Genomic DNA, 15,500 nt, shown 5'->3' with positions numbered 1-15,500 from the left:
TCTCTACCTTGACTGGTTTTTAAAAAATCTGATTTAAAAAGTTGGGCTGATAACTTTCAGAATGGTTATTGTCATTGTCATTGTGAGCCTGGAAGTTGTTTCTGACTTATGGTGACCATAAGGCAAACCTATCACAGGGTTGTTGTTTTTTTTTGGGGGGGGGGGTTGGTAGGTTTCTTCAGAGGGGGTTTGGCATTACCATCCTCTGAGGCTGAGATAGTGTGGCTTAACTAAGGTCACCCAATGGGTTGTTATGCCATAACTAGGATTTGAACCTCCAGAGCCATAGTCCAACATTGACTGGCTGGCCCTTGTGATATCTTCCAAGTCTGTGATTCTATGATTCAAACCAGTGAGAGAGGTCTTTATATGTCCCCATGTTTTAATAATACATCATTTTTGCCAAACTCTTACAGCAGGTCATCAATGGCAGCAGCTGCTTTTGCTTTAAGAGTCATTAAAAAAATGAAAGAGGTTTCCAGCAAATGCAAATACTGAACCAATTCATATTATAGCAGGTGTGTGGAAGAAAAAGCTTTTTGAGGTATGATCTCATAAGCATTCTTTAACATGGATCTGGCAAATATTTTACCTCCTTCGCTCCTTTCTAAAAACAGCTCTTCTCTCTCCATGTATTGCTACCCTCATCTGCACTCCTTACCTCTTGTGCTATGTTTGCATTGAACAAGCATGTGCTAAAGATGGAGGGGGAATTTTTCCAAGGTACATCCAACAACCTTTCATTAGTAGTACACAATTGTGGATGTAATATCATGGCAGAGAGGATTTTTTTTTTTTGCAAGATTTTTAAAATACAATTTCCTGTCGAAAGTTGGATTTAACTCCTGCTTGCTCTATGTATATTTCTCTAAAAAGGTTTCTTTCAATCCACATTTTATAAATTAGACCTTTCAGATAAACTAGAGCATGAACCAATGAATTTAAATTATGAAAAAAGAAATTCCCTCTTAAACATTAGGAAGATATTTTTTTTTTACTCTAAGGGCTGTTGGAGTCAACTTGGACAGTAGATTAGACTGTCATATGGGGAAGAGGGTAGACTTTCCATCTTTGGAAGTCTTTAAACTGAGGTTGGATGAACATTTTTCAGGAGTGTTTTAGTTGTGTAGTCCTGCAAAGCAGTGGGTTGGATAAGAACAGAGCCTTACTCCCAGAATTTTCTGTCACCTCACCCTTGTTCCATTCCTTAGACCCACAGTAATATGGAGTGGGCAATTGCAGAGGGATTAGTGTAGAGAGAGACAGCTTAGTGTAGTGGTTTGAGTGTTGGACTATGACTCTGGAAACCAGGATTCAAATCCTGGCTCAGCCATGTAAACTCATTGAGTGACTTTGGGTAAGTCCTCTCTCTCTCTCTCAGCTTCACAGGATGACAATAGTAAACCCCCTCTGAAGAAACTTGCAAAGAAAATCCCATTATTTATTTGCCTTAGGGTCACCATAAGTTGGAAATGACTTGAAGGCATACAACAGCAACAAACAAACAAACAATTAAGGAGGGAATAAAGGCTTCTCTTGGGCCACCTTGGTGGATCTGGTATGATTGTCGCATCACTTCTGGTTTTATTTTTGGCTGATCTTCAGCTGGTGGAGTATATTTTGTGCTACATAGGGCTGGCTGCATTTTCCATTTTGGTTTTGAGCACTTTTGAACATTTTGGAAAGAGAAAAATTGCTAATGGAGAAAGTACTTGTGAAGTTTGAGTCAAGGCTTTAGGGGTTCCTCAGTTCACAGAATGAGGCTCCATGGACTAGACATTCCCCGTCCCTGAAGTCATGTGGCAAGGACACTGAAATCAGCGACCAACTTTTGTATGCATGATTGAACATCCTTAGCTTAATTTCTTTAAATGATTTTTAAAAATTACACAGAAAATCTAGCCATGGTCAACTGATATTTGAATCACCATGCTATTTGTACTATGAAGCAATGCCTATGTATGTCTGGGTTTAAAATATTGTCCTTTGAGTTGTTTCCATATTTGTACTGTATGGCAAGCAGTATTTAGTTATTATTTTTTTAATGGTCGCTCGTGGAAGAAGGTTCTCTTTAGTAAACATTTTTACAGTACCTTTTGGCTCCCGTTAGCTCTTGGCATACAAATAAGTTCACTTTCTTTTTTATGTGAGAGCTCATTTATATCTTATTCTGAGGCTTGCAAAATATACTTTAACTGAAAACAGCTCTCTGTGACATACTGTGATGTCTGTTCAAGGGACATAGTGAAAGAGGTATTTTTAATTTTCATCCCAAAAATATTTGTCCATATTTGAAAATGACATTGTGGATCTGGAGACAATTCATTCAGAATTTAGTCAGGTTCTCAAATCACATATATTAGCTGTTTATTCTTTAGGCATGTTGAAGGCTAGGGCTGCATCTGAACTACAGAAATAAAGCAGTTTAAAACCACTTTAAATGAAATGGCTCAATGCTATGGAATCCTGGGATTTGTAGTTTGTTGGAGCCAGTGTGGTGTAGTGGTTTGAGTGTTGGACTGCTACTCTGCAAACCAGAGTTCGATTCCCCTGCTTGGTTATGAAACCCACTTGATGACCTTGGGCAAGTCACATACTCTCAGCCTCAGAGGAAGACAATGGCAAACCTCCTCTGAACAAATATTGCAAAGAAAACCCCATGATAGGTTCACTTTAGGGTTGCTATAAGTAGGAAACAACTTAAGACACACAGCAACAACAATAGTGGCACTCTCTGACAGAGTGGCTAAATATCTTACAAAACTACAAATCCTAAAATTCTACATTGAGTCATGACAGTTAAAGCAGTGTCAGACTGCATCATTTATGCAGTGCAGCTGCATCTGTAGTGTATCAGTGGTGCAGGGGCTCAGGGAGAAAACACACAGCTTACCAAGCATCTTGATAGGAGAAAGTATCAATAACAGATATAGTGGAATAAGATAGAAGGCTAAGTAGGAAATGGAGTCACTTGGGAAGTGTTGGCTTCTGTTCTATTTTGCCCTTGGGAAGGTAGCCAAGCTCCTAGCTTGACAACTCAGCATCTTAAGCAAAGAGAGGGGGAGAGGGTTTAGCTCGGGGTAGGCAACCTGCGGCCCATGGGCCAGATGCGGCCCGGCGAGGCCTTGGGACCGGCCCCAGCCCGGTCCTGCCGCCGATTGCCGCCGGGGCCTTTGGGGAGCAATTGTCTATAGAAGCCTCAGAAACATGCATTTATATTAACATTTTTTTAAAAATCAGCAATTTTTTTCACGTGTCCTCCATTTTTAAAAAAGTGTCTTCCATTTGAAAATTTTGTCCTACATTTGTCCTGGTTTATTTATATATTTAATTTTTTTAATTATTTAATTATTTATTTTTTTTACTTCAGCCCCCCAGTTGTCTGAGGGACAGCAACCCGGCCCCCGGCTCAAAAAGATTGCCTACCCCTGGTTTAGCTCATCAAGGCACCTGTAGCAAAAGCAGTGGTTGTTTAATTCTGTCCACATCTTTCACAAGTGGGCAGACAGACCAGTAAAGCAGTCCAAAGGGTAATATGAAGGAACAGTCAAGAGTGCAGGCAGAATTTGCTTAGTGCAAGTACCTTCCACTACTCAGATAAATAGGAGATTAAAACCTGACACAGGCCCGGTACAGACAGGCGCAAAGCGTCAGCCTGGGGCAGATTTTAGGGCTTGATAGAGCAGAGCATCCGCACACTCCCAAGCCCTTCTGCACCATCCGGGCACCATCATGGCTCGCCCCCATCCACATGAGGCTGCCATGATGACATACACACGACGCAGCATCGAAACAGCACTCTGCTCTGCTGCACCATGGTGCGTGGACATCATCAGTTCTTTTTATGCCTCCCAGAGGCCATGCGATTTGGTTGGTGTGGCCTCTATCTGGGCCAAAAACGGGTGACTGCCGGCTGCCCTTTCGGGGTGGTCTATACAGTCTCACAGTTGCTTTTTGGCACTACAGCACCCAAAATCTCCCAAGTTGGCAAAAGTGATTTTGAAAAGCTTATTGAGAAACCACTGCTTGTTAAAGTGCTCTCGCAAAAAGTGACTCTTTAGATTCTGGCAAATTTCCTTTTATGGACTACAGCTCCCAGAATCCACATGCCAGCTCTAAAAAAAGGACTTTGAAATTGCCTTTGATGTTACAGTGTCCATCTTATAAAATAGTCTAGTTTACCTGTCTTATTCATTGCATAGATTAACCAACAGTACTAGAAAGCACTGGGTTGCATTTGCACAGCCTTGAAAAAGCCACTGTTTTTTCAACTTTGGGTCCCTAGCTGTTACACATGGAAAAAAAAAAAAATAGGCCTGGGTAAACTGTGGAAGGAGAAATGTGAAAACTGCAGTGTTTTGCTTAACCACAAAACCACACTGAACATTCTGGTATAGATAATATTGCAAATGGAAAACAGTGGCATCAGAATATTTTTTTTATTTAAAAAATTGTAATATGGAGCTATGTGTATGTATGTGTTCAAACATGCTCCAAGAGACTGAGAAAGCATCAGAGAAGAAAATTTACAAACCTCCAGCTTTAACCAATATAAAAATGCAGCAGTTATGTAGTAAGGTTCTCAGGGATGACATCACATATTGGCTGGGTGCTATTCTTTGAAATGTTACAGTGGAATTTCTCAGTTGGTGCACAGTATATATGTCCACATTACTTTCTTTTTTTAAAAAAAATACTATTTTTAAAACCCGAATAAATGGCACATTTTGAGAGCAGTCTAAGTAGACATTCTATGCTTTTTTTCACAGCTTTTGAAAGTCAACCTTAATGTAGAGCATCTAATGCCAGTGAGAGCTGTATTTTCAACAAGAAGCAAAAAATTTAGCATCCAAACCACTTGGTGACATTGCTTTGGCCCATGCCCCATACTGGGATCAGTACAAGCACAACTGCATTAATTCTTTAGTTTGGCAGCAGCCGTAGTTGCACCTATTTCAGCCCCCAAGAAGACTGCAGAAGATAAAATGGATTTTTCCATTTTTCTAACAAAACCAGGAAAGATGAACAATATTGCCATGACTAGTCTGTTGCAGAAAAAATAAGACAGTGCATAGGGCTAAACAGACAGCCCCTTTGGAGTGGTGTTCAGCCATCCCTTTCCTCGCTGGATCAGGGCCACAGCAACCATCTGCCACAGCCCGGCACTTTGCCAGCACTAAAAAGAACAGCAAAATGCCACTCTTTTAGCACTGGCAAAAAGGTACCTTTGCCGCTGTAGTGGCAGCTTTTTGGTGCTCCTTTGGCACAGTGTGTCTAAACGCTACGGCAACAGAGTGCTGTAATGCTCTCCACTGTGCGGTTGGGTGCATAGCATTAGAACACCATGCCCCCACATCACCCCCCCCAAACTGGGGCTTCATGCCAGTCTATTTAGCCCCATGCCACTTTAAATACTACAGATTTGTTATGGTATAAACAGCTTTTCATCTGTTTTGCTTACCGTAGGTTCTGTTCTTTATTCATTTCTTATGATCCCATTGTTTTTTATGCCCTGTTTGCTTGCTGCTCTGTAAAAAGAGACCTCATCTATCTACTGACTAGGCTTCCTCAAGAAACATTTACCCAAAGAATTGGAAGAGGGCAACTGTATAACGTAAAAGTCTGTGAAGCTGTGGGGTTATTGACTAAACCCTCTAGGAACTGTGGAGGGTAATCTTGGCAGATTTGAGAGGTTCTTTAACAGAAAATGCTCTTTACCAACCAGGAAATGATGGGAAGACACTTACAGCTTTGACCTTTATCTGCATACAGCAAACTACTTGTGGGGCTGTAAACCTAGGAAATTTGTGTCTCACAACCTAGTGTATTTGGGGGTTCAACAAACAAATATTTCAAAATCTGTTTGTTTGTGCAGTGGTAATGGAATCATACTGGTCCCCTGGGAGATAAACTGTATGAGACCCATGAGCTACTAAAAGACAGCAGCAGTCTTCTTTCTTGCAAAAGAATGGGTCTGCATGCTTTGCCCTATATCTCTGTTTCTTCTAGAGCAGTGTTGAGGAAAGTGTGACCTGAGCACCACATCCAGCCATTGCAACCTCATTTTGCAGCCCTGAAGCTCTCGTAGAAACTCTCAGACTATTAGAAGACAGGAAAGCACAGCCAGTGTGGCAATCCTGCATTGAAAATATTTGTTAAAGTTATTTTCCAGCCACATCTTTCAGAATCCACAGTTCTGCCCATGACCTACTGCAGGAGCCACTAGCCTGCAGACTAGTAACCTCATTAGACTATCAGTCGAATTCACAAATGATAAGCTGCAGCATTTCTGTCTAAGATGGTTTTGCCCCACTGACCTAACTGGACCTGCATTGTCTTAAATCCATAGCAAGTCAGGCTATTCACTTCAAGGTTTGAGTATCTCTCTGTATATGTATGCATCCGTGCACATTTGTGTAAGTAGAGCTAGGTAAATAAAAGATAAGCAATGAGTGAGCTCCTTATATATATACACACACACACACACACACACACACACACACACACACATATATATATAAAACTAGGTCTCTCATGTAACAGGATGGTCCTTGTTTAAGTGACCAAAGCCCCATGTGGATTTATTTAAATCATTGATTTAAATCACGAAGTGAGAAGATGTTGTCAAATCAAGCTTCACATTTTGCAATTCATAAATATATCCTGAACAAACGTGTAGAATGGTTGGATGCTATAACTAATTGGTTTCTATCTTAAAAAGAACTTTCATAAAGCCTAGCAACATATTCTAAAACCTTCGGTCATAGATCCCACAGTGTTTTTTGCCCTGTCTCAATAGAGACAAGGGATGGCTTTTTCTTTGTTTTTCTGTACATACCTTCTGTGTAAAGAAACCAAACAAGAGTGCTTTTTCAAAATATGCTTAATCACAGCTTTCTAAATGGAAGAATAACTATTCAGTTTTGTTCCGAACATAAGTTGTACATATCCAGGCAGTTTACTTGGTAGGGCCATAACTACACAGTCACTGGTTGGTAGCATTCAGTTGTACTTAAAAATATGGACTAAGTGATTATAGGTTTGGGGGTTTAATTTGTAACCCTTAATATGCCTCCTTTCCCTCAAGAGTCAGGCTGCATCGGCATTGCAAAAATGCAGGATGACATCACTTTAAGTGCTGTAGGTCCGGCCTATGGATAGTAGGATTTGCAGTTTTACAAGGTCTTTAACCTCTGCCAGTAGTTGCATGTGGCATGAGAGCTGTCTGACAGAGAAGGCTAAATATCTCACAAAACTACAAATCTCAGAATTCCCTAGCATTGAGCCATGGAAGAAAGTGGTGTAAAACTGCATTATTTCTGCAGTGAAGATGCAGCCTAGGATTCAAGGTGGCTTATACATTTAAAAGATTACAATTAAAAACATTAAAAGTTGACATTAAAATAGTTTTTAAAAACACTCTAAAAGTTCTTTTAAAGCTAAACAATACAGTTTAAAATTGTGCAACACTTACAGCCTTTTTGCTAAAAGACCTGTCTGAATAAAAAGTAGTCTTCTCCTGCCAATTGAAGTTCAGCAAAGAGGGAGTCAGTCTAGCCTCCCCAGAGAGGAGTTCCAAAATCTAGGGACAGCTACTGAGAAGGCCCTCTCTCATGTTTTCACCAACTGCACAATATTGCCATGACTGTAAAGGTGATGTGTGACTAAGGCCCTATTCAGATGATGAATATAAACCAGGATGAATCCTAGTTGTTCACATACATTCCAAATGCACCTGGTTAAGTTTTTTGGAGGGCTACCAAGAAACCCGCTTAACCTGGAATAATCAATACAGGGTTTCCCCCCTAGTTTTTTTTAAAAATATATTTGCATTGTCAGCAGTGTGAATATCCGATGTGAAAAGACCCGGGATAATTTGGGATTTGAAGGGATGTGGTGGCTTAGTGGTTAAGATGTGAATTTTGATATCAAAAGATCGGAAGCTTGGTAATTTGAGGCCCAATTGCCACATGATGGGGTGAGTTCCTGTCACTAGTTCCAGCTTCTGCCAACCTAGCAGTTCAAAACCATGCAAATGCCAGTAGATAAATAGGTACCACTTTGGTGGGAAGGTAACAGCATTCAGTGTAGTCGTGCTGGCCATATGACCACCAGAGCAGTCCTCAGATAACCATGGGTCTTCTACTTAGTAATGGAGATGAGCACCACTAGACTAGACATTTATGTCAAGGGACTACCTTTACCTTTTTAAATTTAGGATTAAACGTTGCATGCTTTGAATATGTTTCAAATACATTTGCATTATCGACTCCATGTTTATTTGAGTGCTGGCATGTGTGAGCAACCAAACTCCCAGAGATGTGCATAGATCCGGTTCCATAGTGTGAATAACTAACCCGGCATGCATGAGTGAGGTCATTCATATCATTCCGCTAAAAAATAAACCAATGTCTGAATGACCCCTAAGACAAGGGACTCTCCTATGGATCTGAGTCCAGGCAGGCTTATATGGGGAGACACGGTCTGTCAGACAGCTTGAACTTGTGCCATAAACTGTGAGGAGTTTTACAGGGGGGTTAGCAATTGGATGCTTTTGTTATTATTGTTGCTGAGTGCTTTCGAGTCATTTCCAACTTACAGCAACCCTAAGGCAAACATATCATAGGGTTTTCTTGGCAAGATTTTAGAGGAGGTTTGTCATTGCCTTCCCTGAGGCTGAGAGCATGTTACTAGCCCAAAGTCATCCAGTGGTTTCCATGGCTAAGCAGGGAATCAAACCCTGGTTTCTAGAGTCATAGTCCAACACTCAAACCACTACATCATGCTGGCATGCTTTTACCCTAAAGTATAAAGGTGTTTTTTTTTTCCCTGATAACTGGACAAAACCTGTCTATTAGTCTGTGCAGCTTTCAATTTCTCTGTCAAATTATGTTCTTTAGCCTAAAAATCCACTGTTGAGGAACTCGCTGAATATGAAGGAAAAGGAAAATGCTTCATTCTGCCTCTTTCCTGCTTGTGCACACACACCAAAAAGGAGGATTCTCCACTTTCTCCTGACCACAAAACCACTTATTTAAAGAGGGAAATGGCAGCCAAACCCAAAGGCCCTGCATAGAGCAGACGGCTCTTTCTTCTTTCTGACCTGCCTATTCAGACTATTCCATTCATGCAGCGGGCATAATGATATGATGACATGACTGTATATTTCCATTGGACGTGGCACTCCAGAAACTTTTGCCAGGAGGAGCAATTTTTAGAAACTGGAGCCAGGGTATGAATTTCCCACTTGTGTGCTATCACAGCGTTTGCATTCTTGAGCATGAAAGAGGCTGAGGTCAAATTGTGGCGCTTGTTTGGGATGCTTCGTTTACTCACCCGCAAGGCAATGGCTCCCAGCTCAAGGGAAGTCTTGCTATTTGATGTGGAGAAGAAGGGAGATTTATTTATGTGTTGTTGGGCTACTAAGATATATTGGAGAAAGAGAGATTGAGAGAGGGAGAGAATTCCCAGCTAATGAGCCAGGAGTTGGAACTGCGAACTGTGGTCCATGATGTGATTTTTCAGAGTTTCAGTTTCTGCACTTTTTAAGGTGTCCTTGCACTGAAAATAATCAGTCAAGAAAAAAATAAGTGACTCCTGTGCCATAGAGAAAGCAACAAAATGGGATTCAGTTTAACCAATTAATTGCGTTTATCTCAAATAACAGAAATGTAACTACTCGACATTATAACTGTAACTTGATGAGAGACCATTGCACACACCCTTTGCAGTGGGACTATAACTTTTGCAGTTATTGTTTTTACAATTATCAAATTGCTGTAACATCGTTATATGGTTAAATCCACTAAATGGGGGGAAGAGGGATAGCCCATAGTTCAAAGTCTGGCTGCAGCTGTGCCTTGTGCTGTTGAATAAGAAACATTCAGATGTGGGTTCTCTTAAGTAACTTAAAGTAAATATTTTTGTTAGTAAAGAGAAACAGGAAAATAAATCATTACTTTAAAAATCATAACTGGAATGATCTTTGGAATATCGGTATATAAATAAATAAAACATATTAAGTTAACTGACTACTTGGGAGGGATGTTGAAATGATAACTGTAATTAATTAGTCTTTTCAGTATATTTCCAAACGGCTTCTCCTATCTATATCGATCTATCTATCTATCTATCTATCTATCTATCTATCTATCTCCCCTGGCCTTTCTGTGTTTAGGCTTGGATTTGTGGTTTTCCCTAATGATTGCAAAGGTGCACATTCACTGTTGTGGCTAAAGCAGGGAACAGTTTAGATAGATGAAGATACAAAAAGCAATATAGGGTGTAATGGTCATTGAAGATCAAGGGTTGGATGTGAAAAAGGATCTGAGATGTGCATTGTACTGTTCAGGAATTTGTGCTTTGAAGGTGAGTCACCTATTGTCTCTTCACACTATATGGTTGGTATGGTATGTATGTATGGTACCACTTTACTGCCATAGCACCATCCGTGTGAATCCTAGGATTTGCAGTTTAGGGAGTGATGTTCTAAAGCCTAAACAGGAGTGCTCTACTGCCTCACTAAAGTACAAATCCCAAAATTTCACAGCCATGGTAGTGCTATCAAATTGCTGTAACTGTAGTGTGAAGAGATGACAGTTGGTCTATTTGTAAGATTTGAAAGTGCATTGCTTGAAAGAGTTACATCATCTCTGCAAAAATATGACAGAAGCAAATGGAAATCTAGAGAGGGAAAGATGATTTTCTAGGATAGATATATCCCATTACTCTGTCTATTGAATCTGGATGAACTTCATTTTAACCCAACAAGGACACTTTTGTCAATCTAATGAAAAAGCCTCTGGCTGAATTACAGAAATTGAGGTGTTTTGACATGTGAAAGTCACCAAATTCTGTAAGCAGTCAGAAGAGATGATTTCAGACAGGGGCTTCTGTGATGCCATGTGTGTGTGTGTGTGTGTGTGTTGTGTGTGTACTGCAATGCATCAAGGAAGCATCAAGGTTTAGCTTGGGAGGGCTCTGGGTATACTTTGTCGGTTTGAAGTGAGGATCGCATAATATGATGTGAAATGATAAATTAGCACAGAGGGTTTTGCATCACTATAGGTGTTAAAAGGGCTAAGTGGCTATCTGCATAAAACTGGAAGATTATTTTATACATTAACTTCCCTTTACATGTGTGGGGATGTAAAAAAGATACTTTATACTTGAGAGAAAAGAGTGTGTCAACAGATGGAGATACTCTGTTTAAAAATGATACCTATGATAAGGTAGGGGCTTGGAGGGAGATATTTTGGGACTGTTTTTGCAACAAAAAAAAATGTTTGGAGGAAAACATTTAAAAAAAAACAATATGCACTATCTCATGTACAGAAATATTTGGGGGGGGGACAATAACCCAATATTTATACACTAAGACAAGCCACAAAAAGTCTCTAAATTGAAAAATGTGCAAAAACCCTCATAATTTTTAATCTGAAATCCTTCACTCTTGTAGGCAAGGACAAATAAGCAAATTTACATACTCTTGTGTATCAAAGAGACATTTGGTGAAAATTTCCAGTTTCATGAATCAGTGACTTTCTGTGTTCCAATTATGTCACATGGGGTTGTCCGCACAGGCTAAAAGGGCAGATTTCCTCCCAGCCTGTGTCATCTAGTTCAAATGGCACAGGACAAAGCCCTAGGGGCAGGATTGAGCCTAATATGCCAGACAGTCACAGATCCAGAGGATTTGACCTGATCCCAGAGCAAACAGCCATCACCTTGGGGTAATTTAACTCCTGGTTTTCCATGGAGTTTCCTGGAAACTCTGCATCAAACCCAATCTGTTTACATGCCCCCCACCATGCTCCTTACCTAGCCATGCCATTGCTTAGAAGCCCTCGTCACAGTGGCACTCTGTTTCTACCCAGAGACATGGCAATGGAGGATTGGGGCTTCTGAGTAAGGAAGGAGCACACAGTGGGTCCTGGTTGGCATGGGGAGAAGCATGTAAATATCTTGATTAACCCAAAATAGCACAGGTGGAGCCCATGCTATCCTGGTTTGTCTTCTCAGCTCACCCACAATGGCTGCAATCCTATACCAGCTACTTAATGTAGTATAATCATTAAGTAATTTCCCTCGAATCCTCCCAAACGTGATGGAAATACCATTATTCCATGCTCCAATTACTGGTAGAATAAATTTCCCCATGCAGCTGGTAAACTAGAGTGAAAAACAGATGGCCCTAAAGGGGTGGCATTGCACCACCCCTTTGTGCACCAAATTGGGGCCACGGTACCACATGTTGCAGCCCCAATCCCAGAGCAAAAAGGAGTGGCAGAAAGACCTCTTTTTTGCACTGGGGAAAGGGCACCTTTGTTGCTGTGGCTGCATTCTTCAGCATTTCTTTGGCATGCGGCATCTAAATACTACGCCTCTGAAATGCCGAAATGCTGCCACTGTCTTGTTGGGCAGGTGACATGATGCGGGCTTGTGGGCAGAGTCAGGGCGTGCAGATGCCATGCCCCCACACCACCCTGAAGCCAGCTCTTTTTGCTGGTCTGTACGGCAGTAGGTTTGGGGAGCTGGAAGTTGAATCATCACAATAATGTCATAGTTGTGACTACAAACTTTATCACACACCTTTTTTTCCCTGTTATGGGAACTGGAAGGGGACTCTCGTGGCTGTGCGCAACCTGCAAAAAATGGATTTTATCGCACAGAGAATCGTCCTCAAAAGGGCCCCATTCTGTCCCCCAGTGCAAAGCTATCCCCGTTCAGTGCTGAGGGGTGTTAAATGTTCAGGTCAGAAGTCTTCTGACCGAGGAAAATGGCACCCTCAGCAATGAACAGGGATGGCTTGGCACTGGGGGAGAGAACGGGGCCCTCTTGAGAATGATTTGCGGTGTGATAAAATACGTTTTTTGCAGTTCGTGCCTGGGCCTGGGGGCCCCCCCCCCGGTCCCGCGGGGGGGGGGGGGGGGGGGAGGTGTGCGATAAAGTTCTAAGTATCAACCATGAATGTGAAACAGTTAATAATGAGTAAATCTGGGTAGTGTTAACTTGTTAAGGAAGGCTGTCCGTTGCTAATATGAAGCATGAAATTTTGTGGAGATCTAACTATCGTATAATAACTAACAAGAATAATTAAGCATTTCAGTTCCTTTCTGACTCCACAGAATCTGACCTTCAAGGCCTGAGCAGTCTGGACTCCACTTACACCAGCATAGAGCAACAACTGAATGAGACGTTGAGACAGCGCAGACATGCTGGAGACAATGACTATAATATCGAAGTGCTTCTGGGGGTGGATGACTCTGTGGTCCGATTCCATGGCAAAGAACATGTGCAGAACTACCTCCTCACTTTAATGAATATAGTAAGTGCACTTTTTCCCCTAGTTTATTCAATGTGTATAAAAGTTTATATCAGATCTCCCTTTCTTATCTGCCCATCTATCTGTTCATGGGCTCAGCAACTGGTTTTCCAGAAACACTGTTCAACAATTAACACATAGTAAGATTATCTGGGGGCATTTAAAAGTTATATTTCTGTTTAGCTTATCCTCTGAAGAGAAAAAACAGTAGTTATCAAAAGTTTGGTTTTAAAACTAGTTTTGGAAAAAAGTACAAACTTCCTTTTCCTTCTCACCATATTGGAAAATTTACTTTTGTGTTCCTTATTGGTTTTCCACTGCAGTTGGCCCTCCGTTTTCACGGGGGATCCGTTCCGGACCCCCCCCCCCCATGAAAATGGAGGCTCACGCATATTCAAGCCACAAATGATCATCTAGTGTAGTGGAAGGAAGGTAGCCAGGTGGAAAATATAATGCATTTCTGGAACTCATACTGAAGCAGTGTAGGATCTCATCAAACTGGCTATAATACCACTGAAGTTATTCACCTCCTCCTGGAGGAGGATGCTCACAAGAACACTGACATTCATTGCTACATGTTGTACAGCTTGTAAAGCATCCTCAGACTTTAGATTTGCTTTTAGTTAAAAAAAAGATAAAAGAAAAGGAGCTAATTGTAATGCTCCTGTGGCTGATGGTCCCCTAGGGCTGAAGCCTTTTTATTTGCCAATATCTGGTCTCATTTACAACCTCTCCATCCTCCTGGCTGTCTCCACGAAAAGCGCTTTGTGAGCAAAGCTGGGAAATCAATCTGTCTGCCTTTCAAAAAGGATGACCTCTGTCGATTTTCTTCAAAAGCACCTTACCCTGGGGCATCTCAAAGACAGGAGCAATCTGCCTGCTTTAGAGAGATGGATTGCTTCCAAGAAACTCTGAGGGAGAAAAAGAAGTCTGTGAGGGAGAAAAAGAAGTCTGTGGCCCCTCTACTTGAACTAGCCCTAGTCGTAACTAGTGACTTTTGGGTCCCTTTAAAAACTTCCTGTCCTGGACCTAAAGCAGCCTTGCAGGCAGCAAAAATGTGACAAAAATACCTCTGTACCCCCAAGGGAGCATTTGGGAGCAACTGATTTATTGGAGGGGTAAAGGATGTGGCTATCCTAAGTCCCTGGGTGACCAATGCCAGCCCCTAGCCCACTAGAGCTGCCTGTCCCTGGTTTGTTTGTTGATTTATCTACCACCCCTCTCCCAGGAGAGGAACCAAAGTGGCTTCCCACAAATTGAAACAAAATACAGCTAAAACCTACGTGATACAGAAATATAAGAAAATTAAATAAGGAGTTATATGAATAACACTACATTTCTTTATTTATTCAATTTATTCCTCAGATTTCTCCCAGCATGGGATGCAAAGTGGATTACAATAATTTAGCATTAAAATGTAGTAAAATCTTACTTTACGGGGGTTTTTTTTGGTGGGGGGGAACAGCAGCATCAAAACATAATAAAAAGGCTAAAACTGCAACACACCACATTGGAACAGCATTCTGTAATAAGTGAAGGGCCTGTTTAAATGATTTTTTAAAAACAGTGTGTGGTTGCTGATAGAAAAAGAGCAGACAGAGAGTCAAACAAGTCAAGCAAATATAGGGTCCCTTTTTTCTACAGACCTCAGAACTTCTTCTGATTTGCTGTTCATCTCTCAGTTACCTGCCATCATAAAAAAAACAACCAACCTCCCTTATATTTTTACTGTATGCCCCATTTTGCTACAGGAGTAGGGATGGAAAGGAAATTCACTGAACCTGCCCATTTTTGTGAAAGTAGCATTATTACGTCTCTCAAGACTTAAATGAGAACAGCTAAAATATGAATAGGTTAGCAATTGTGCAGATTTAAGGTTGGAGAGAAAACGTAATACAAGGCTAGGGCAGGAAGAAAATTTGGAGAAACTCAACAAAATCAATATAGAGATATTTTTTCACATCCCTACCCACAGCTCATCTAGCAGTCAAGGAGAAACCACTGTGGGATCTGTCGAAGAAAAACCTCCATTTTTTCCCCCTCATAACTTGCAAGTCTGCCAGAAGTTGGAGGAGTTATAGCAGTCTCCTTTTGTTTCTGCCCTTTCCTCCATAAGAAAGAGATTTCAGTATGTCTTAGAGAACACTTTACCCTGCCACATTCACAAAAATCACTG

The 15,500-nt window shown here is 41.1% G+C and overlaps 1 protein-coding gene across 1 annotated transcript in view; it reads left to right on the top strand.

Annotated features, from left to right (window-relative positions):
- The window catches only part of ADAMTS3 (ADAM metallopeptidase with thrombospondin type 1 motif 3), a 143,256-nt gene that overhangs the window by 81,293 nt on the left and 46,463 nt on the right, over positions 1-15,500 (top strand). Inside the window, exon 5 of the mRNA XM_042470322.1 lies at positions 13,128-13,327. Coding sequence (XP_042326256.1) covers positions 13,128-13,327 — 200 coding nt within the window. The remainder of the gene's footprint in view (positions 1-13,127; positions 13,328-15,500) is intronic.

This window comes from Sceloporus undulatus, chromosome 5 (assembly GCF_019175285.1).
Source record: "Sceloporus undulatus isolate JIND9_A2432 ecotype Alabama chromosome 5, SceUnd_v1.1, whole genome shotgun sequence".
NCBI classification, from domain to species: domain Eukaryota; kingdom Metazoa; phylum Chordata; class Lepidosauria; order Squamata; family Phrynosomatidae; genus Sceloporus; species Sceloporus undulatus.
The sequence above is the reverse complement of the archived record's forward strand: the minus strand, read 5'-3'. Positions and strand labels throughout refer to the sequence as shown.